Below are 20,746 nucleotides of genomic sequence, written 5' to 3' on the forward strand. Positions count from 1 at the left end.
ACTCTCAGACGAATGAACCAGATTCACATTGGATCTCTGGAAGGGAGCTCGGTCGTGGATATAGTTCGTACAATTCTCCAAATAAAATAACATATTTTTTTAATCATTTTTACAGTGATTAATTTTTATTCTAGTATTATTATGTTACATGTATTTTGTACTTGCTATAAGAAATACGATTGTTTTTAAGGTGTAAATTATAACGAGCTACTTTGTTAAAAAAAAAATTAAGAAAAATAAAGGCGCTAACTAATTAGTTTTAATTCTTTTATTATATTATTAATTGATTTTTCTTTTGTTTTGTTGTAGGGCGACTTGGACATTTAACTCGATTTAAATAAAATTCGACCGACCCGGTTTGATCGATGCACGCGTCGCCTGGCGATTCGTCAGGACACGAAGAACAGAACTCTGCGGGAAGTGGAAAAAGGCAAGTTTATCATCGACGTCGACGTCCGTTCCGTACCGATTTATACGGCCGCTGTTGATTCCAGATTATTAACGCGATTGGTAGGAGTTTTCGATCTTACCCGACGACAGCCGGCGAGGAGCGAGCAGGGACGCTAAACGAGTAGGTTCGTCGCCCTCACGAAATGCCTGATTACGTTTTAGATCGCATTGGTTGCAGATCGGGATTCGGGATCTTTTTGAAGCTCGTCTTCCTCCTGCGCACTGGCAGCGCCGACTCTTTCCTTCACCACACTTCGCCGCGCCTACCTTTACTGCTCTTCAGCCTAGACCTAGCCCACAAGAGGCACAACCCGCGACCTACCTCGTCGTCCGCTAGTGCCGCCGGAAAACCAAACAAACCTCGCCATAGAACTGCCGGATCCCAAATCGAAGAAAAATGAGAAAGCATGTTTTTGTTATATATATCCAATGTGTTAGCAACTTGTTTTGTTTGGTTGAATTCAACCATACACTCTTGTGAAGATGAAATTAGGGTTCTTTGTTTGACGACAATACATGGTGGAATGATGCACGATGCAGCCTTAATTAAGGTTGAGTTGATGATATGTTGTGATATCTGATATCATCCATTTGCATCCATCCAGGTTTCAATGTGATTTCTTTTCTAATGATTTAGGATTTGTCGTTATTACTTAGGTCAGCCAGGAATTAGATCTGTCATTATGCCATAAGATTATTGCCTATTGTTTTTTTTCCCTTTCTATTTGGAGACCACAAGTTTTTGTCACAAAGCCATAATTTTGTTGCAAGTTATTCTTTCTCTGCTCTTATCTAGACTGTTGTTTGTGTTGCTCGATGTCAATCTTTTTTAATTCCCTTTCGCCTTCATTTTTGGTGAAACGTTGTTTAATCATTGTTGTTGTTGTTGCAGCTTTTGAAAGATGATGAGGCTTCAAAATTATGCTGGATTTAGTTTTTTAGCAACTATGAGTGCTATCTGCTATGCATTTAGTAGCAGAGGGCAGTTCTATCCTGCCACGGTGTACCTCTCCACTTCCAAGATTTGTTTTGTCCTTCTGCTGAACATGGGTCTAGTCATCATGTGTATAATGTGGCAGTTAGTGAAGCGTTTATTCCTGGGTTCACTCAGAGAAGCAGAAGCTGAAAGACTTAACGAACAATCATGGAGGGAGGCCATGGATATTCTTTTTGCAATTACCATATTCCGGCAAGACTTCTCAGTTACTTTTCTAGCTATGGTCACGGCTCTTTTGTTGATCAAGGCATTGCATTGGTTGGCCCAGAAGAGAATTGAATATATAGAGACAACTCCATCCGTTTCTATGCTGTCCCATGTACGGATAGTTTCATTTATGTTTTTCCTCCTCATTGTTGACTGTCTTTTCTTGCACAGTTCTTTGAGGTCTCTGATACAAACTCGGCAAGCATCAGTTGCACTCTTCTTTACATTTGAGTAAGTTAATCAAATACTACAATTTGTGGCATTATATTCATATTACTTGTTTTTTTGCTGTATTTTGTGCATTAATTTAATGAGATACTTTCTTTCGATTGATGCTTTGCTGGGTCTAAAATATTAATCAAAGAAAACCTACACCTAGAGTTTTCCAAGGGAGAGTTATATTATGCCCAACTAGTAGTTATCATATACTTCACAGTTTCTTTTCTTGCTAGAAGATTGACTGAGGGAGAATATAATAAGTCAAATAGTTATATGATTTCCCTTTCTACTTAGAAATGTGAATAGACGCCAAACCATGAGTTTGTGAAAGTCTAATGTTTTCTTAAATCACACTCACTCTTCAACTATAAGGTGCTCGAAACTTCAACACTGCTCAGACAATTTTATGAATGTCCTTTTACGCACCTGTCTAAGAATATTTAGTCATGAAATTCAGAAGGAATTTACAACAAATTACTTCAAAAGTTAGTTTGAAACTTGGACATCAGTCAGGTGCCACCCTTTAATTCAACTTCTATATACATGCAATGTTTGTACTGTCTTCGTTAGCTAGAAAATCCATCTCATTTACTTGCATTTATGTGCTTGCACCAACCTGGTTCAGTGCTTATTTGCTAGTTGCATAAGCTGAGTGATTACACAAGAACTAACTAGCAATGGAGTTCATTTAATGGAGCACTTTAGCAAGAACAGTCTTTATACTGATTTTTTGTCCTCTAATAGGCAAAGGGATGACCTCTAATCAAATTTTTGTATCCCCTCAAAGGAGTATGGAGAGTTTGATTTTTTTCCAAGTACACACCCACATTTGTGTTCATTCCACTGTTGCACAATATCAATCCACCACTACATTTCCAAATATCTCCATGAATTAGCATCTGTTAGCTTTTGCATAATTTTCTCTTGAAGTTATTTTAATTAAGATGGTTTATGTTTCATGTGAAGCATCTTCCACCTGCACTACATCTTGTGTGTAATCTAGTGGCCGTCTTTCTTTGTGGGTGACTTGACAAACTGACAACAATTGAGTTGTAATATCTTCTAGATTGCATTATGTTGGTTGCTTATGTACTTTTGATTCTTCTTATGATTTCTCAGATATACAATCTTAGCAACAACAACGGTGTCAACATTTGTGAAGTATGTATTCTATGTAAGTGACACGTTTATGGAAGGGCAGTGGGAGAGGAAGGCTGTTTATACATTTTACCTTGAGCTTGTTCGGGACCTTCTTCACCTGTCTTTGTATATAGTATTTTTTCTAGCCATCTTTGTGTAAGTACTTTTTTAAACAATATCTTAATTCTTTAAGTTCACCTTGGGCATTTGTTTCCTATTTCAATGACTAAGTTGACCAAATAAAGTTTGTCTTTACTAATAACAGGAGCTATGGTATCCCGTTGCATCTGATACGCGAGCTATATGAGACATTTCGCAGTTTTACAAAGCGTGTAACAGATTATGTTCGATACCGCAAAATTACCTCAAATATGAATGAGCGTTTCCCTGATGCAACACAAGAAGAACTTAATGTGTAAACAATTTACTCCCAATTCATTTGAAGTCATTTCTGTTGTATTGGTAATTTAGTCACTAGTAATTCTTAAATACAGGACTGATGCAATATGCATTATATGTCGAGAAGAGATGATCACAGCAAAGAAATTGTTATGCGGACACCTTTTTCATGTCCGTTGTCTAAGGTCATGGTTAGAGAGACAACATACTTGCCCTACCTGCAGAGCTTTGGTTGCACCACCTGAAAATGGGCCTGCATCTAGGCAGCACGGAATTCCATATGTTCCAAATCAACCTAGTAAGGTTTTTATACTTGCTTGCTTCAGATATTTCACTTTACTTTTTTTCCCTACAAATTCATTTATGGGCTTTCACATAAATATGCCAATTTCTTAAGGCCCCTCAAGTCAACTGAAATTATGAATTGTTGTAGAGATTGAGGTTTGATTTACTTGGATGGAAGACTAGGAAGGTGAAGGAAAAGGAAAGGAAAAGAAACACAATACATGATTCTTGCACAACTATTTATTTTATTTGCATTCCTTTTTTCTTAGTTGTGTATTCCCTATCCTATGCATGGGACCAAATCCACTTAGCAATGGGACAACCACATCGGGATCCACTATACTGGCTATTGGACTATGTAGAGCATGTGCATTAGGTTTTGCATGCCACATGTCATGACCCAACACCAATTTTTAGCATAGAGAGAATTGTAAAGGAAAAAAAGTGTAGAGAAAAGATGATAACTTTCTAAAGTTTTGAAATATATAAGTAAAATCATCTTCAAGTACATACGAAGTAGATGACCCAAAGCAACGTTAGCAGAAATAATCGAAATAGTGTTGCAAATTGGAAAATAATATTTGAATTTTAAATTTTGGCTCGTTTGATAATTAGTTAAGTTATTTGCTAATTCGTTTGATTTGGTAGACAATTATTAATGATGTATTCCATGAATCCCTTATTGGTTTCTTAGTTTTCATGAGACCAAGTATATAAAAGTGTCCCAATACAAAAGTATGCCATTTCTCCTATATTACTTTGGTGGTTCTTACTTGTCACTTCTTTTCTATAGTAGTTGGATCAGCGGCAACTTCATCTTCACAGAGTCTCAGTGGTGCAACAGAAGATGCTAAATTAAGCCGGCATCAGGCCCTGCTTCAAGCAGCGGCAATGGCTGCATCCTTATATGAAACTTCATTCATCTACCGTCCACCAAGTTCCTTCTGGTATGCATCAACCAGCTTACAGCCAGCTAATTTTTTTTTGGTTTGTCTTCAATTTAATGTGAAAATGATATTAAGTATATTGAACATTATATTTATTAGCAAGTCAGAAGCAGATTTTTGCATTGATATGTGAATATGCTCTATAACTTTCTTGTGTTCTTATAAAATAGGTCGTATTATACATATCTATTGCAAATAAGCATCGTGTATCATTATGATGATCATCTATGCTATTCAGTTTATGGTGTGAATATCTGTTAAGAGTATGGATCTAGGTGTTGACACATGATTTCTAGACATGTGTTTCCTATGAAGGAAAGAAAGAGGCTAAGTAAAATACGGCAAGACCTAGATTTTGCGGGAAACATTTCCCCAATTTTTTTGGTTCAAACTGCTGCAGAAATCAAGCGGATGGGTCACATTAAAGCTAAATGCTGTTAATCTTAGGAAAAAACTAAATTATTATTTTTTGCTTTCTTTTCCTCCAAGGAAATTGTGAAAAAATAGGAATGTAAACAAGACAAGTCAAGCCAAGCTTGACTGAGTTTCAATTAGGTTGATTGTCTTACAGAGAATTGGATTACAAAGAAGGTTGTCCTTGTATATTTAGTTAAAACATAAATCCAGTAATGAAATTTATATTATTATTATTATTATTATTATTATTACTATTTTGATAAATTGTGTTTCTGTTACATCTTATTCAATGGATTTATCTTAGAAAAATATACTGCTTGAAAAACTTGAAGTTGGTGAGCAACTCAGGAAACATTCTTGTGTCTGTTTTCAGGCCTCCAGGTCATGGATCAAATCGGAATGATAATCCAGATTCAGAGGCATTCAACCGGACGACAGTGGCACTAACTGGAGAAGTAGCTGCTTCCGGACAATCCACCGATGGCGAGGTATCCGCCAATCAAGTTCTTCAAGCATCATTATTGAAGGCGCAACAAGATGTCATCCGAAGCCAGATTCAGGTAGTTCCTGGGCCTTGCCAGTCTGCAATAGCAGTCTTACAATTACAATATGACATTTTAGGTTCAAGATTTAAGGCAAAAAAAAAAGAAGCTTGCACTCTTTTGATATTGTCTTTTAGATACGCTTTTCAGTGTCGGAGAAAATCAAAATACGAAACTATAGAAGTTTACAATGTGCAAAAATCTTCAATAAGCTTCCTTTTTATCGAATGTTTGTTTATATTTTTCTTATATCTTGAAACCTTCGATTCATTTTCTTTTCGACAGCTTCTGCAAACTCAACTGCAAGCTCTACAACAGCAGGTACATCAATCCAAACCTGGTGATGCTGATCCAAAGGGAAAGTCTACTATCACATTCGATCCTACCACATCTACATCATCATCAAGTTCGTAGGACAGGATCCATTGGGAGTTTGTGTTCTAACTTCTGCTTATTCACTGGAAGGCGAGATAGAGAAATACATTGTGACAAGAGGAAGAAGACTTTGCTATTTTACTCTGTCTATTTATGATCATCTGTATCCTAATTATCGCATCGTCTTCTACATGGTTCATAACAAAGACCTCAAATGTCTATTGCAACAAAAGTCGAATATGTTGAAAATTTTAAGGTTCGAATTCGGTTCGAAATAGGTATATTCGAGTTCGATTCAAAGTTCGAAAAATTTAAAATTTTGTGTTCGAGTTTAGTTCGAATTAAGGCTTGAGTTCGGCTCGAAAGATTCGAATATGTTCGTGAATTATTCGAATTATTATTCAAAAATAAGTATTGGAAATTTATTTATTTAATATATATTTAATTTATATTAATAAAATATTAAGACTTGCGAGTAATTTACGAACTTTCGAATAATATAATTTGGATTCGAGTTCAGTTCGAAAAAAAGGTTCGAACATATTCAAGTTCGGTTAGAATTCGATAAATTTAAATATAAATCAAATATTTTTTAAACCGATTTGAAAAATTCACCAACCAACTTGATTCATTTACCGTCCGACAGAGTCTGAGATATAGTCTATCCCAACATTAGTTGGGTGGTAAGATGGGGATTCGTGATATTAAAAAATTAAAAAAAAAAAAATACACTGGGTTGCATTTAATATCTGGAAGAGATAAATAGTGTGCCTAGAATTAAGCACTATTTAATTTTTATAATATTATTGTACGAGTGTTAGGATTAAAGTATAATTTTGTTAAAAAAAACTAAAAAATTAATGATAATATAAAATTTATTTAAATATAAATAATATAATCAATATATTAGGTGTTTAAACCAAACCATATAATTCTTATCAATTTTCTTTTATTAATGTATTATCCTGCAGATGCAATCATGGCCATCCATTTCCATCTTAGTCGTCGATGGATCCAGATCAGCCGTTTGATCCAGATAGCTCCTGCGAACGCAGATACCTCCTCGCATCTAGCTATCAAGCCGTTGCACACCCACCAGCCACCCGTACAAAGCCCGACGCGTCACTTCCATTTCTTTCCTCTTCTTCGTCGCTTCTTCCATTCCCAGATCTTCTTCGTCTCCGTACCCTCCTCCTCCCTCTCTCGCCGATCCGTGGCCGATCGAGCCTTTTCTGGATAGGCAAGGATAACGAAGGCGAGGGGGCGAGCAGCGAGTCGGGCATGGGACAAGCCTTCCGCAAGCTCTTCGACAGATTCTTCGGTCTCGTCGAAATGAGGGTCTCTCACTCGCAATCTCTTATTTATTTTGCTCATGAACGTCGGATTTTTCGTTTTCTCGATAAGCACGCGCCGGTAGTCTACTTTGGTTCTCTATGATCGGTGAGAGATGCAAGATCTGATTTTAAGTTAGGTAAATAGAAACTGCGATCGATGAACTATGAAAAGGATATCGATATTGGAAAGAACACGAATGTGCATGTCTAGAGTGCACATGAAATTTAGGAGTCAGTTTCTGGAAGCGTGTTTGGAAATTTTAGTATGACAAAGATTGTTGACAGATGTTGGTTTTGAATTTAGTTTATTTGTCCTGAGATCTATGAATACATAGATTGAATATTTCAGTGATAAAGTTGCCGGTATGGTTCTATTAATCTGATAGTTTTGAAACATTAGGAATTAGCAAATAATGGAACACGAAAGCTAGATAAATTCTAAGGATTGCATTCCTGTTCCCCTTTTTTGTGTAGGTTTATCATGTTGTTGGTTTGGTTTGCTTAAGGAATCTGGAATCATACTCTTTGTTTTTCATCAGAAGCTCTTCATTTTGATGAATTAGCTCTAAGCATATTTGTGACAGATTTTTTGTATTTGAACTTTTGTAGGTTGCAATGCTTGGATTGGATGCAGCTGGCAAGACAACGATTTTGTACAAGTTGCACATTGGAGAAGTTTTGTCAACTGTTCCAACTATCGGTAAGTTATCTTTTACTGTTACATATAATAGGCATCATGCAGAACCTTTCGGTTTGCCATTATTAACTGGGAACTGATCAATAAAGGATCTAGATTGCTTTCACTGATATTGATCGAAGTTAGTTCTGAACTAGTATTGCCTTGTTTAGTATAGCCTTTATTGAGGTTGTTGGTTTCAGCTTCTAGACCCCCCATATTAGCTCATGGGGCTTTGGTTGTGAGGTTTTGCATGCTTGTTTGTCTCTGAAAGATCACTATGCATGAATAGAATCGTGTATTACAACTTATTGAATAATATCTGCTGATCTTTCTTTTTTCCTTTCTTTTCAAAAAAGAGGATAATTTAAATTTTACAAGGTGAAATGAGGTAAAAAAAAATATTGGGCTAAACATTGTATAAATGAAATTTGTAAATTTCTCCGCTTGATCTTGTTGAATTGTGGGATGAACATACAGGATCTTCTCGCTTGAAACTAAATGTTTCAGCCACTAATACTCCTCTTACCATCAACACATGCTCAAATTCCCTAATAAGCTTAGTAAAACTATGATACATAATATTTTGGCTTGAACATTCTAGATATTTGATGATCTCTATGAATCTCCAGAGGTGTAACCTCACATTACACTGCAACATCCAGTCTGATCCCAACTATTTTGGCGCTAGCTACATGAGTCTTATCTAGCCATTTCAATCTATTGCCACTTATACATTATATTGGATTAATTTTGGTTGGTTAATATTAATATCATAGTGGTAATTAAAGCAAATAAGTTTTTGTAACCTGTATGTTTGGCTCCTTGATATAGAAAATATTTTGCTTATGCCTCTTCTCACTTGATTGATGAATTATGTGTTTCCCTATGATATCGAGTCTTATGAGTATTTTTTTATTTAATTCGTACTGATGATATTTAATATAATTGCTAATTTGTCATTTAGAAGATATAGTTTGATAGAATTTCCAATCTATATGCCTTTTGTCTATTCTTTAGGCTTCAATGTGGAGAAGGTCCAGTATAAAAATGTGGTATTTACAGTATGGGATGTTGGTGGACAAGAAAAATTAAGACCCTTATGGAGGCATTACTTCAGCAATACCGATGCTTTGGTAATTTGTCATGTTTTATAATTTAGTTTGGTATGTGATAGTAGTTTAGTGTATTGACATTAGAATTTTTCAAATTAAAGAAGCATTTAAGGCCCAGCAACCAGTTAAGTTAACTACGAATATGCATTTAACTCTACTTGGTAAAATGACATGTTATGATTAGCTGCTCCAAATTAGAAAACTAAAAGAAGTTTAACTGACTTGATTCTGAGTCAAATATTAAACTTTCCAAATATTCAAAGTTATGAAAGTAATTTCTGAAATTATTAATAACTGATTACTGAAATTAATTATAGAAATCTAAATTAATCATCAAAATTTTAAAAATCCCCAAAAATATTTCTTAAATTTTTTTGTAAAATCAAATAAAATTTTGGAGATTGTCTATTCAATTTTGAAATTATTTGAATATTTAAAATTAATTAGAGTTATTTTGAAATTATAAAAAGATTATCTATTCAATTTTTGTATTATTCGAAAACTTAATTAATTTTAGGATTTTTCTTCTTTGGAATTATTTGAAAATGTGCAATTGATTTTAAAAATGCAGCATTGTATTTAGGATTATTTGTGAGTTTATAAAATTATTTTTAAAAAATTGAAATAATTTTTAGAATTTTAAATTTGTTTTTTTTGAGATTTTTGGAAGATTTGGAAATTTAAATTGATTTAATTTGGTTCAATCATGGTTCCAATCAAGTCCAAATCAAACACAAATCACCCAGTTAAATTTAATTGAACCTAATTCAAGTTACACCAATATGACCCTTAAATTCCTTTTATCTAATGTCAACAATGGAAGATGGTGGTCGGTCCAACGGATCATTTTTTTTTCTTTGAGGGGGTGGTTGTTTTGGCCACCAGTGGATGTTTGTTGGTAACAAAAATTATCTACCCGCTTACGAATCAATTTCATTATTTTCAAATAATTCTAATATTGAAAGGGAGCCTTGGCGCAACGGTAAAGTTGTTACTTTGTGACCAAAAAGTCACGGGTTTGAATCCTGGAAACAACCTCTTGTAAAAAGTAAAGTAAGGCTACCTACAATGGATCCTTCCCAAGGATCCCGCATAGCGGGAGCTTCATGCACCGGACTGCCCTTTTATTAGTTTAAATATTCAGAAATTTAATTTTCGACTTGATTAGTTTCTGCTCTGAATAGACATTGACTCAAATTTTGGCACAACTGATTGTAACATGTCATTTCACTGGGTAGGATTAAATGCAAACGTGTGGTTGACTTACATGGCCACTTTGAGCCCTAAATATCACTTCCTTTTCAATTTTGATATCAGCATAGTGTTCAATGTGCACGTCTTATAATTAGTGAACATGTGGTTGACTTACATGGCCACTTTGAGCCCTAAATATCACTTCCTTTCCAATTTTGATGTCAGCATAGTGTTCATTGTGTTTAGTCTCTTATAATTAGTGTTCAAAGTTGGTTTGATTTTTTACTTGTTTGAACAGTGGTTTCTGAATGACTAACCACAATGCATTCCTACGATCATCTATTTTTTATTGCATAACATTTAGAGGTCCTTCAGTCAGTTGTTAAGTTGCTGGTACTCTCATCTCTATTTCTGCGTTACAAAGATCAACAGCATACTAAATTTAGTTCTCAGTATCAAGTGAACAATTTCCATGATGAGCTTTGAGTCTTCTGTTTTTCTTGGAGAGCCTTTTAGTTAATTTTCCCTGCTGTCAGAGTAATCTCTCGGCATTGCCTAATCACTAAGTAGTTCCAATGCTGTCTTTTGATGTTTTGCTTTTAGATCTATGTTGTGGATTCGTTGGATAGGGAAAGGATTGGAAAGGCTAGAGAAGAATTTCAGGTACACAGTATGGTGATTAGATAATGTTGTCATAATTTAGCTTTTCTTCTCCTGAAATGTCTAATAATTGGTTTAATACTTCTTTCAGACGATTATCCGAGATCCATTCATGTTGAACAGTGTCATATTGGTATTTGCTAATAAGCAGGACTTGGTACGTTTGCAGCGTAATTTTTTATAACGACTTTTTTTACCAAAAGAAGCGGCCACGTTTTTTTATTTACCCAAAAGAACATCTTAGTTTTAAAACTATCAAAAAGAGTACAAAAAATAGTATTATTTCCTTCTTACCCCTTCCGCCAACCTCCTAAATCCCTTCTCTCTCTCGTCGTTTTCCAATGCATCTCCTCTCTCCAGGATTAAAAAGGACCTTATATGTTCCCATATCATATTAGACCCAAGACTTGATATTTTCCCATATCAGACTTACTCTGGATCTGACATTTTCCCATATCAGGCTTACTCTGGGCATGATATTTTCCCATATCAGGCTTACTCTGGGCATGATATTTTCCCATATCAGGCCTACTTTGAGTTGATATGGTCCAATATCAGGTCCAGCGTGAAAATATCAGGCCCAGCATGGGATATGATGTTTTCCCATATCAAGCCCAACCTAGGCCTGATATTTTCCCATATCATGCATGTTGGGTATGATATGGAAAGTATCAAGCCCATGCTGGCCTGATATGATCCAATATCAGGCCCAGTGTAGGTCTGATATTTTCCCTTATCAGACTCATGCATTGAAAAACAACATGGGATTTAGGAGGTTGACGGGAGGGGTAGGAAGGGAATAACACTGTTTTTGGTGCTCTTTTTAGTAGTTTTGAAACTAGGGGGTTTCTTTTTTGGTAAATAAGGAAATGTGGCCGCTCCTTTTGGTAAAAAGCCGTTTTTATAATGTCATCCTTAAGAACATCATATTTTTATTGCAAACATAAGCTTTGAGTTATGTTATCTTTTGATATTTATCTAGTTTTAAGGGAAAATTGACACCATAGAAACAAAGGTTATTTTAACAATTTGTATCTTATTATGTGAAGATCTTTTATCAACTAATCAAAGTAATTGCCTTACTGGATGAATGTTAACAATAGCCCAATCTTTACTGGGAGGTATCATGCTTGATCGAATATCTTCCACATCAAGACTTGTTTGGCAATTCCCATTTGATGATTTAATAATTTAACTCTTTGCTCCTGAGAAGTTCTTCCTTGTCAGATTATATCATACAGAGACTTAACATTTACTGCCCTTCTACTTAATTACTTCATAGATGGCAATAGGCAGATCTTGGTAGTCTCAGGCTGGAGAGTTTCTTTCCCTCAAGTGTACTATTTTTCTAAATGCTTCATGCAGATCTAGCAATTATTATTGAAAGTCTCCAGTCAATCCTTCCCTTTCATGTCTGTTCTCTAGATCAACCTTGGCTCCGTGCCAAATTTACTTTTATTAAGCTATTCTTTTGTAATTTTATTTACCTTTCATCCTTAATTGATGCTAATATATATTAGAATTCTAAAAAGTGATCTAGGTAGAGACGAGATCACATTCTGCATCACATATCGTATGCAGTGGTGCATGCTGTGAAAATCAAACAAACTGGTTCAGTTTATATGATCTATAACTTAATTAGGAACTTTCCATATGTAGATGATGTTGATCGACAAGCTTCTAAAAGCAAATTCACTATACCGAAAGACCATAGTAGGAAATACATGACTTCGATCGATGATTACTATCCCACTGAATTCTCCTTATAAAGATTATGTAGATCGACAACGTTCTAATAAGCTGCTTTTTTCATTTCGACTTAAGATTTTGAAGTTACATTTGCTTCTTCTATAAAGAAGCCATCTATCTTGATACCTTTTACAGTAGTATTTATTTACAAGTCAGATCAAACTGGAATTTAACTGCCTTATTATTTCATTCAGAAAGGTGCAATGACTCCAATGGAGGTATCTGAAGGGTTGGGTCTCTATGATCTGAGGAATCGAACATGGCACATCCAGGGAACTTGCGCCCTTGCCGGAGATGGTCTCTATGAGGGACTTGATTGGTTAGTCACAGCTTTGAAGGAGTTGCAAACCCCTGGCCGAATTCTGGCTTGATCCTTATCAGCTGTCTACAAAGCTTAAGATAGACTAATCCCGAAGACGACTGTATATTTCCTTCCTCTCTTTTCAATGTCTTTGGCTTTGTAGCAGATGTAGAACGATTCATGAAAGTTGTGATTTATTTTCCTGTTCTGCTTCAATGGCTTCCGCATAGTAAAAGAATTCATCATAATTCATTTCATTTGTTGACGGTCTTTGGCTGTAAATGAGCAAGTCAAGCCAATAAAAATAATTGAAACAAACTGAATTGAGTCTAAAATAACCAAGTCATTAAAATGATGGTTCAAATTTATTGTTTGTTCACACTGTCATAATTCATAATGTGTAGCGCTATTTACCCCTAGGTTCCGGTGCAACTCATCCCACCTGTCATTACTGCGGCTGTTGATGGTCTTTTGCTATAAAAACTGCAGCTTTTTAGCACTTTCTCTGATGTCCTTTAATGGCGGCGTCGAGCTTCTTGAGAGGAGCAGCAGCCGGAGATGTCTCCGGCGAGAGCAGAACGGGAGTGGGCTCACTGATTGAAGCAGGAGACGATCGCACAGCGGGGACTCAGCAGTATTTCGAAGGAAAAGGAGGCCTTTTGACGATATCCCACTGGCGATCACAGTACATAGAAGAAAGTAGGAGAATTTTCATTACCGATGGCGAAAAATCCTAACTCGCAGATTAGGGTTCTTGGCCCTTGTTCGGTGGGCGATCGGTGAAGCTTGCTCAGGGTTAAGGATTCGCCATCATACTCTTCCTTCTCTACCTCCACCCTCCGCTGACGGCTCCGACTCTCCATCCATCGCGTCGCCGATCTCCTTCCTCTCCTCCGAGCATAATGCCGCTTCTACTTCAGAGTCGAAGCCACTTGATGATCCCTCGATCCCTTCTACTGTCCGTGGGAATCGACCTTCTACGCCTGGTGAGTCTTCCTGAACTCCATTGCTCGCCGCGTTGTTGATGCCTAAATCGCCATGCCCTCGCCTTCTCAACATTCCAATAATTAATAAAATTACCATTTTTTTATAATTATTTATGGTGCGATCCAGCCAGGCATTTGAATGAGACATGCACGGCGAACATCTGGAGGTCGCTGCATTGGCTGAGACTGGGAACAGGCTTTCCGAGTAATGATGTCATTCTATGATATCTTCGACCAGCGTTAGTTGCCTTTAAGTGGACAACGATCCTACTTCCTGTCTTCGCAGATACAGTGAATCATAGACACAAGCATCAGAACGAGGAACGCCGGGCTCCCCTCCATTTATTTCTATTTTTTTTTTATATCTTTTCGGATCGCTAAAGGTCTGAGCTCGCTCCGCGCCATCGGCCCATCGACGACAAGGAGGAACGAAGAAGAAGAAGAGATCCGGTAGTCGATCAGATCCCATCGGCCATGAGCCTCTTCGGTCTCGGAAGGTACCTGCTTCCTCAATTTCGATTGAGTTCTTTTAATCGTTTCGATTTGATCGTTTTCTTGGCGCATCTCGTCAATTGTGCGTCTGCAAATGGAAGAATTAGGTTTTTTGGTTGCGTTTCATGATCTGCAACATTTCCTGATGGATTGAATATCTTTTTTCTTTCGTTTTCATTATTTCCTCGGTCCATCTCGTTAAGTCTTCCGTTTGGAAACGAAGTGATTAGTCTTTTTATGGCGTCGCAGTTTAGGTTACGGGATGAGTTCTTTTCTTTCCCTTTTTCCTTTCTTCTAAAGGTGCATGGTATAACATTCCCGTAGAATCTGTGTCAAGGGTTGATTTGTGGAATTAGGGACCAACTTCTATGATTTTGTAAAAAATCTGCATACACTTCTCATGCAACTCTAATTGAGAACTGGGAAATGGAATATTGTATTTTTGATTCAGTTGGCTATGTATTTGTTGTAGATTTGGATATGCAAGTTGTTACAACAAATTTAAACAGTTTGCTAGAAGTATATGGATTTGTAGATTGGGGGCTGCGTTTTTTCGAAGCACATGAAACTTTTTAAGCATATTTTTTGTTCTTTGAATTCATCAGATGTTCTTCTGCTTACATGAACCTATTGTCTTCCAGGAACCAACGGACTTTTAGACCAAAGAAGAGTGCTCCTTCAGGGAGTAAGGTAATGACTCCATGTGCTTTCTTCTTCATGCGTAATTTAATTACCAACATCACTTTTCTATAAGAATATATAAGATATTGACATAGGTGTGCCTAGGGTGAGCGTAATCACCTTTTGCTAAAATGCTACAATATAAGATATTGACATTCTCATCTCATAATTCTTATGACATTTGTTCTGCTAAAATTAATTTTCTATTCTAACTTCAGTTATTGAAGGAAGACTAGGCAGTTCCATAGAAATGGAACTTTTTTAAACTAGGTAGTTCACTAAATATTAGTGCTGTAAATCACACTCGTTATGTAATGGTTCAACAATGAGAATTCATCTTGCTTATTTCGTTTTTGGTATTAGGCTATTGGTAGTAATAATACCATTTTTACATTGAGTGTAGAATATGCTATACCAGAATTATTTTCATTTCTAATCGTACACCTGTGTTCTTTAATCCTAGTTATTAATTGTTTGCGGCAGTGTCAATTGCCTTTTCTAGGATTATTTTCTTTCTAAAATTTCCTGTTTAGGCTGAAGAAGAGAAAGAGGCTCAAAGAAATTGAAAATGAGGGCAGAGTCATCTGGTCCTCGTGTTTGATCGAACACTATCTTATTCATAGTGAACTATCTTTTGCAAAGCTATGACTCAACATGTTGTAGAGTTGTAGTCCCTGTGCTTTATGCTATCCAACTTTTTTTTTGTTTTTTTCTTTTGAAAACTGAATCCATTTGATGGTTTCTCTTTATTGTCTGGCTCACATGTATTTTGTCTCTTTTATGCAACACAGTCTTTTCTTGCTTGGCAGTTTTGTTTTGCCCTGTTTAGATGTCTAAGTCATATCCAAGGGAATTGCCTGATGGGGAAAATTTTCATTTCAGTACTGGTTCACATGTGTTTTGTCTCTTTTATGCAACTCAGACTTTCTTTTCTTGATCGGAGGTTTTATTTAGCCCTATTTAGATGTCAAATTCATATATAAGCTGATGGAGAGAAATCTTATTCCAGTGCAAGATAGGGGCCATTTAGATAGTCAAGAGAGCATTGAAATGGTTGCTTAAACTTCTTCTGGTTATGAGATTAGGCATAGATGTTTCTTTTTCATAATAATTAGTCTCAGTAATGCTATGCTATTGGACCTATAATCCTTTTTTGGCTCTCTTATTTGTAGGGAGCCCAACTCAGGAAACACATTGATGCAACATTAGGCAGTGGGAACCTCAGGGAAGCAGTGAGGCTTCCACCTGGGGAAGATTTTAATGAGTGGCTTGCTGTCAACAGTAATATTCTTAATATTTTTAAAACTACTATTTTACTTCAGTAGTGTTTTTTTTTATCCTCTGATATTGTGTGTTTATATTGCTTTATCATGTGATACTAGAAATTTGTTTTGATATATCTCAGAAAAATGTTTCTTAAATCTGTGGGACATGAAAATAAATGCTCCTTTTTTTTGGTGGTGATGTTTCAGCTGTGGATTTCTTCAATCAAGTGAATTTGCTTTATGGCACTCTGACAGAATTCTGTACAGCAGAGAATTGTCCTACAATGACTGCAGGGCCAAAGTAAGCTAGATAAAATCTTTTCCTTTCTCATTTTAGCTTCTGAAATGTCTAAGAGCATTTAGAGTGAATAAAGAATATCACATGCACAGTTGGAAGCTTGAGTGACTTGACCAAGTTAATTGTTCATTGCCTCAAAAAGAATCATTTAATTAAGGGTTGATGCTAAACAAAGAGAAAGCAGAGGGAAGTCTTCCAGCGGGCAGACAAATCCAAAAAATACAAAGAAAATTACGAAATAAGTACTAGATGGAAGGAATCAATGACAAAAAAGACATTTACTTGCTCAAAGATGGTGTTTCCTATCCTTCCAAATGCATCTTGTGAAAGCATTGCCAGAGTTATTCTTTGTCGTTAATTTTGTCGCTTTCACTGGGGTGTCACTCCAATTCAATAAAAGGATCTAGATGATAACTTTATTGTCAAACTGAATCAAGGCTAAGACAAGCTATGCTAGATATTACCTTATACTGACTATGTAAATTTACAAATCGCTCATTTGTTGGATTTGTTCCACGTAACTAAATTAAATAATTATGGACATATGGCTTCTTATACACTAACTAATTGCCTACACAGATATTAAGTAGAGCTTAATGACAGGATAAGATTTAGGTTCAGTATGCAGTTGGTCTCAATTGGTTCGGATATGGTTTGTTGGTAAAGTTTTTACTTAAATTCAACCATTATTTTATTAAAGCTTCTTTTATGGTTCTTTAGCATCAAGAGGTTTACCTTGTATTGAAACTTTTGTTGCATATATTTCTTGATTCATAAATTTTCAGTGTGTATATTTCTAATACTCTTGAATAAATTCCATTAATGCCTCCTTATTGCAAGATACTAGTTTCAGTGAATCTAACTTGTTATAATTTTTCCTTTTTGTCATAACCAGATTGAAAGTTCCTGATACTTTACCTCCCTTAGGAATCATCATTAGCAGAGTTACCTTTGTCGGTCATGATCCATACATGTTTCTTAGAAGAATTGCACCCGATATCATCCAATATCATCATATGGAAGCAAAATATCAAATTTTGCAGATAATTTACTTTTGTGATCCCGCAATGAGTTGTATTTGTATCATATGTTTATTTGCAGATTTGTACTTGTAGGTACGAATATAGATGGGCGGATGGTGTGCAAATAAAGAAACCTATTGAAGTCTCAGCGGCAAAGTATGTTGAGTACCTGATGGAGTGGATTGAAGTTCAGCTCGACGATGAATCAATTTTCCCTCAAAAGCTCGGTAGAGCCTGTCGATCCAAGTGTTCAATTAATCATTCTTCTAGTACAACAGCAACTAAGGGAGCTTAAATTGCTGATCTTCATTATCTGATGTTTTTTTTTTTGTAGGAACGCCTTTCCCTGCGAACTTCAAAGACGTCGTGAAGACAATATTCAAGCGGTTGTTCCGTGTTTACGCACACATTTATCACTCTCATTTCCAGAAGATTGTGAGCCTCAAGGAAGAAGCACATCTTAACACCTGCTTCAAGCATTTCATTCTTTTCACTTATGTAAGTGCCTACCTCCGCTTAAAATTTCATGGCTTTAATTCGTCAACCTTTCGTACCCATTTGAGAACCGACATGTTCGCGTTATTGTGACGCAGGAGTTTGGGTTGATCGACAAGAAGGAACTCGCCCCGCTGCAGGAGCTGATTGAGTCCATCGTTCTATAAGTTTGTTGCTAATCTAAAGCACTTAAATGATCTTTCAGGTAATCAATCTTATTTCACTGCTAAGTTTCTCTCGAGTGGCTTGTATGTTGATGATGCATTGTTTATTACACATAATTAATGAGTAAATATTAATATAATTTTGTGTGACCCACCTCCACCACCTGTTCCTTGTGGCTCTGAATCAAGAAATTTTGAGCGTGGTGAGGGCTCGAGAGAGAAAGAGGGAGGCAGAAAGCGGTAGAATTGTATCATTAGAGTAAAGTTCGAATCCTTTGAGGACGCTTGGGGCCGGCAATGGAGAAGACACTTGGAGTGAGCGTAATCGAACCCCATCACATAGAAAGCGTGGGGTTGTGGTTTGGGCCCTTGATTATGATTCAAATAACCGCGCTCTTGCGTAGGACAATGGCTCCACCTCTCACATTGAGATGATTGGATCCATTGATCTCGTGTGAGTCTCATCATCTCAATATGAGAGGTGGGGGGCGTTGTATAGAAAGTGATCGTTGTTTTGGTTGTACTGAGCATTTTACTGAACTCAATTAAATAAAATTGAATTAGTCAAATTTGTCACATTTTTTAACTAATTAAATCGATCAAAGTTTGTCATTAAAATGGAATTAATTAAATTAATTAATTTAGTGATTGACGAATAATTTTTTTTTAAAAAAATAATGATAATTTATGGAATTAAGTAGTTAAATTTCTCGAATATTTATATTGTATATTTAACATTTTATATTTATTTTTTATTATATCTCTTCTATAAATGGTCGTTTATTTTTTTTTTATTAATGCAGAGTTTTTAGATTGACCGTTTGTTAATAAAATTGATCTGTTAATTTATTAAAATAAAATTTGATTCTTAAATATTTAAAAAATTTAAAAAACACTGTCTGAGAAATTGAAAATATGTCTTGACACTGTACTATTATATGAAAAATTGAGAAAGTGTCCTATATTATTATCTTGAGTTGATTTTAAATTTATTATATTTTATTTATTATAATAAAAATAATTATATTTATCCAGACATCTTTCACAGTTTATCCTCGTATTATATAAAAAATAAGATAAATTATATGATCTTATAGTGACGGTTAAATAACTAAAAACATGAAAAGAGTTTTTTCTGGGTATTACGTTCTGCGCCACTGGATTATCTATGATTTTGAGCCAACGGATTATTATGCGATTTTGAGTTGTCATAAATTTAAATTATCAGTGATCGATAATGCATCACTCATTCAAAATTAGAAGCCAATTGATAATGCTCACTGTTAGTCGTTTATTTTTTTTAAAAAAACTTGAGTTCTGTTTAATTAAAATTTAATTTTATAATCCAATCAAATAAACTGAAATAATTAAGTTTTTTTTTAAAAAAAATCTAAATAATCAAAACGAATTTCAATTGATCATTATTTTGATTCCCCAAGATTCTGCTCCCATCTGTCTGTCACCGTCGGCCAGCGTTTTGGGTTGGCGCCCGAGCCAGCTCAGCTGGTTCGTTCGGTCGTTGGTTCTTGGAATACGCGTGGGCTCCACTGATAGTTCATTTATTCGATTTCGAATAAAGTCGGTTCAGATCTGTATCAGGTGAAATCCTCTGACCCCACTTGCTTGGTCGGCGGTGATAAGGTCTCTACTTATTTAGTAGGTTGGCCCATTGAATCTATCTAATATTGTATTAGATCAGAGTCCTGATTTGTTAAATGTGGATCAAGGATCTCTACTCAGAATATATATATATATAGCTCACAATTCTGGGTACTTGGATACACCCTGGGTGTCTTGATTCTTAAAATTGAATCAAGGCGTTCGAAGATACATCCGGGCATCCGAGGATACATTCGGGTATACAAAATTATGAGGGTCGTCCAGAAGCAAGGGCGTGGCGACCTTAAGGAGAGGGGGCTTGACCGACCATCCCATATTTTATTATTAGGCTTGACCGCTCTAATTGACATATGTTTTACTATTGGAGAGAAAATTTCTTCATAGTCAATCTCCTTTCTTTGTGAATACCCCTTTGCTACCAACCGAGCCTTGAACTTCACTTCTTCTCCTTTTGACATTACTTATTTCTTCTTAAATATCCACTTGCACCCTATAGCTTTCTTTCCATTAGGAAGTTCCACTAGATTCCACGTTTGATTCTTATGCAACAGCTCTATCTTCTCTGCTATAGCACCCGTCTACTTTTCCTTCTCAGAGCTGTGTATCGCATCTTGAAAAGACGTAACGTCTCCGCTACTAGTAATAAATGCATAAGATACCAAGTCTTCGAATTCGTATTTGGTGGTTGGTTTTACAACTCGTCTCATTTTGCCACT

General features: G+C 35.8%; 3 protein-coding genes and 1 long non-coding RNA gene across 8 annotated transcripts; 3 read left to right on the forward strand and 1 right to left on the reverse strand.

The window, feature by feature from the left end:
- The first annotated feature begins 407 nt into the window (after window positions 1–407).
- LOC122027851 (ERAD-associated E3 ubiquitin-protein ligase HRD1-like) lies at window positions 408–6,233 on the forward strand. Of its 4 annotated transcripts, none has more exons than XM_042586863.1 (8): window positions 408–575; window positions 1,343–1,885; window positions 2,993–3,169; window positions 3,279–3,428; window positions 3,508–3,710; window positions 4,494–4,644; window positions 5,435–5,621; window positions 5,889–6,233. In XM_042586863.1, the coding sequence occupies exons 2-8, from the start codon at window positions 1,353–1,355 to the stop codon at window positions 6,015–6,017; spliced, it is 1,530 nt and encodes a 509-aa protein (XP_042442797.1). In that variant the 5' UTR covers window positions 408–575; window positions 1,343–1,352; the 3' UTR covers window positions 6,018–6,233. The 4 variants fall into 4 exon arrangements, with proteins under 4 accessions (XP_042442797.1, XP_042442796.1, XP_042442794.1 ...); XM_042586862.1 differs by having other exon boundaries at window positions 409–571; window positions 4,491–4,644; XM_042586860.1 differs by having other exon boundaries at window positions 412–575; window positions 4,491–4,644.
- Window positions 6,234–7,085: 852 nt separating this feature from the next.
- LOC122026269 (ADP-ribosylation factor-like) lies at window positions 7,086–13,223 on the forward strand. Its single transcript, XM_042584936.1, has 6 exons — window positions 7,086–7,316; window positions 7,922–8,012; window positions 9,009–9,124; window positions 10,901–10,960; window positions 11,049–11,114; window positions 12,901–13,223. The coding sequence occupies exons 1-6, from the start codon at window positions 7,260–7,262 to the stop codon at window positions 13,075–13,077; spliced, it is 567 nt and encodes a 188-aa protein (XP_042440870.1). The 5' UTR covers window positions 7,086–7,259; the 3' UTR covers window positions 13,078–13,223.
- On the reverse strand, window positions 12,745–13,592 carry LOC122026270. Of its 2 annotated transcripts, none has more exons than XR_006124088.1 (2): window positions 13,450–13,592; window positions 12,745–13,282 (listed from the first exon to the last, which is right to left on the reverse strand). It is a non-coding gene; the product is annotated as an uncharacterized LOC122026270 (long non-coding RNA). The 2 variants fall into 2 exon arrangements; XR_006124089.1 differs by having other exon boundaries at window positions 13,154–13,282; window positions 13,422–13,564.
- Window positions 13,593–13,851: 259 nt separating this feature from the next.
- LOC122026268 (MOB kinase activator-like 1A) lies at window positions 13,852–18,560 on the forward strand. Its single transcript, XM_042584935.1, has 8 exons — window positions 13,852–13,993; window positions 14,121–14,490; window positions 15,127–15,175; window positions 16,339–16,447; window positions 16,639–16,732; window positions 17,845–17,978; window positions 18,086–18,249; window positions 18,345–18,560. The coding sequence occupies exons 2-8, from the start codon at window positions 14,468–14,470 to the stop codon at window positions 18,411–18,413; spliced, it is 642 nt and encodes a 213-aa protein (XP_042440869.1). The 5' UTR covers window positions 13,852–13,993; window positions 14,121–14,467; the 3' UTR covers window positions 18,414–18,560.
- Window positions 18,561–20,746: the final 2,186 nt, after the last annotated feature.

Source organism: Zingiber officinale, chromosome 10A (genome assembly GCF_018446385.1).
Source record: "Zingiber officinale cultivar Zhangliang chromosome 10A, Zo_v1.1, whole genome shotgun sequence".
In the NCBI taxonomy this organism is placed as follows: domain Eukaryota; kingdom Viridiplantae; phylum Streptophyta; class Magnoliopsida; order Zingiberales; family Zingiberaceae; genus Zingiber; species Zingiber officinale.

What these genes read in the sequence shown, in the direction of transcription:
- LOC122026269 (XM_042584936.1), top strand. Translation starts at nt 7,260, where the DNA reads ATGGGACAAGCCTTCCGCAAGCTCTTCGACAGATTCTTCGGTCTCGTC. An exon ending in TCGGTCTCGTCGAAATGAGG is followed by an intron (nt 7,317 to 7,921) that starts GTCTCTCACTCG and finishes GAACTTTTGTAG; the next exon opens with GTTGCAATGCTTGGATTGGA. An exon ending in TTGCTAATAAGCAGGACTTG is followed by an intron (nt 11,115 to 12,900) that starts GTACGTTTGCAG and finishes TATTTCATTCAG; the next exon opens with AAAGGTGCAATGACTCCAAT.
- LOC122026268 (XM_042584935.1), top strand. Translation starts at nt 14,468, where the DNA reads ATGAGCCTCTTCGGTCTCGGAAG. An exon ending in AGCCTCTTCGGTCTCGGAAG is followed by an intron (nt 14,491 to 15,126) that starts GTACCTGCTTCC and finishes ATTGTCTTCCAG; the next exon opens with GAACCAACGGACTTTTAGAC. An exon ending in ATTTCATTCTTTTCACTTAT is followed by an intron (nt 18,250 to 18,344) that starts GTAAGTGCCTAC and finishes ATTGTGACGCAG; the next exon opens with GAGTTTGGGTTGATCGACAA.
- LOC122027851 (XM_042586862.1), top strand. Translation starts at nt 1,353, where the DNA reads ATGATGAGGCTTCAAAATTATGCTGGATTTAGTTTTTTAGCAACTATG. An exon ending in CGTCCACCAAGTTCCTTCTG is followed by an intron (nt 4,645 to 5,434) that starts GTATGCATCAAC and finishes GTCTGTTTTCAG; the next exon opens with GCCTCCAGGTCATGGATCAA. An exon ending in TCATCCGAAGCCAGATTCAG is followed by an intron (nt 5,622 to 5,888) that starts GTAGTTCCTGGG and finishes TCTTTTCGACAG; the next exon opens with CTTCTGCAAACTCAACTGCA.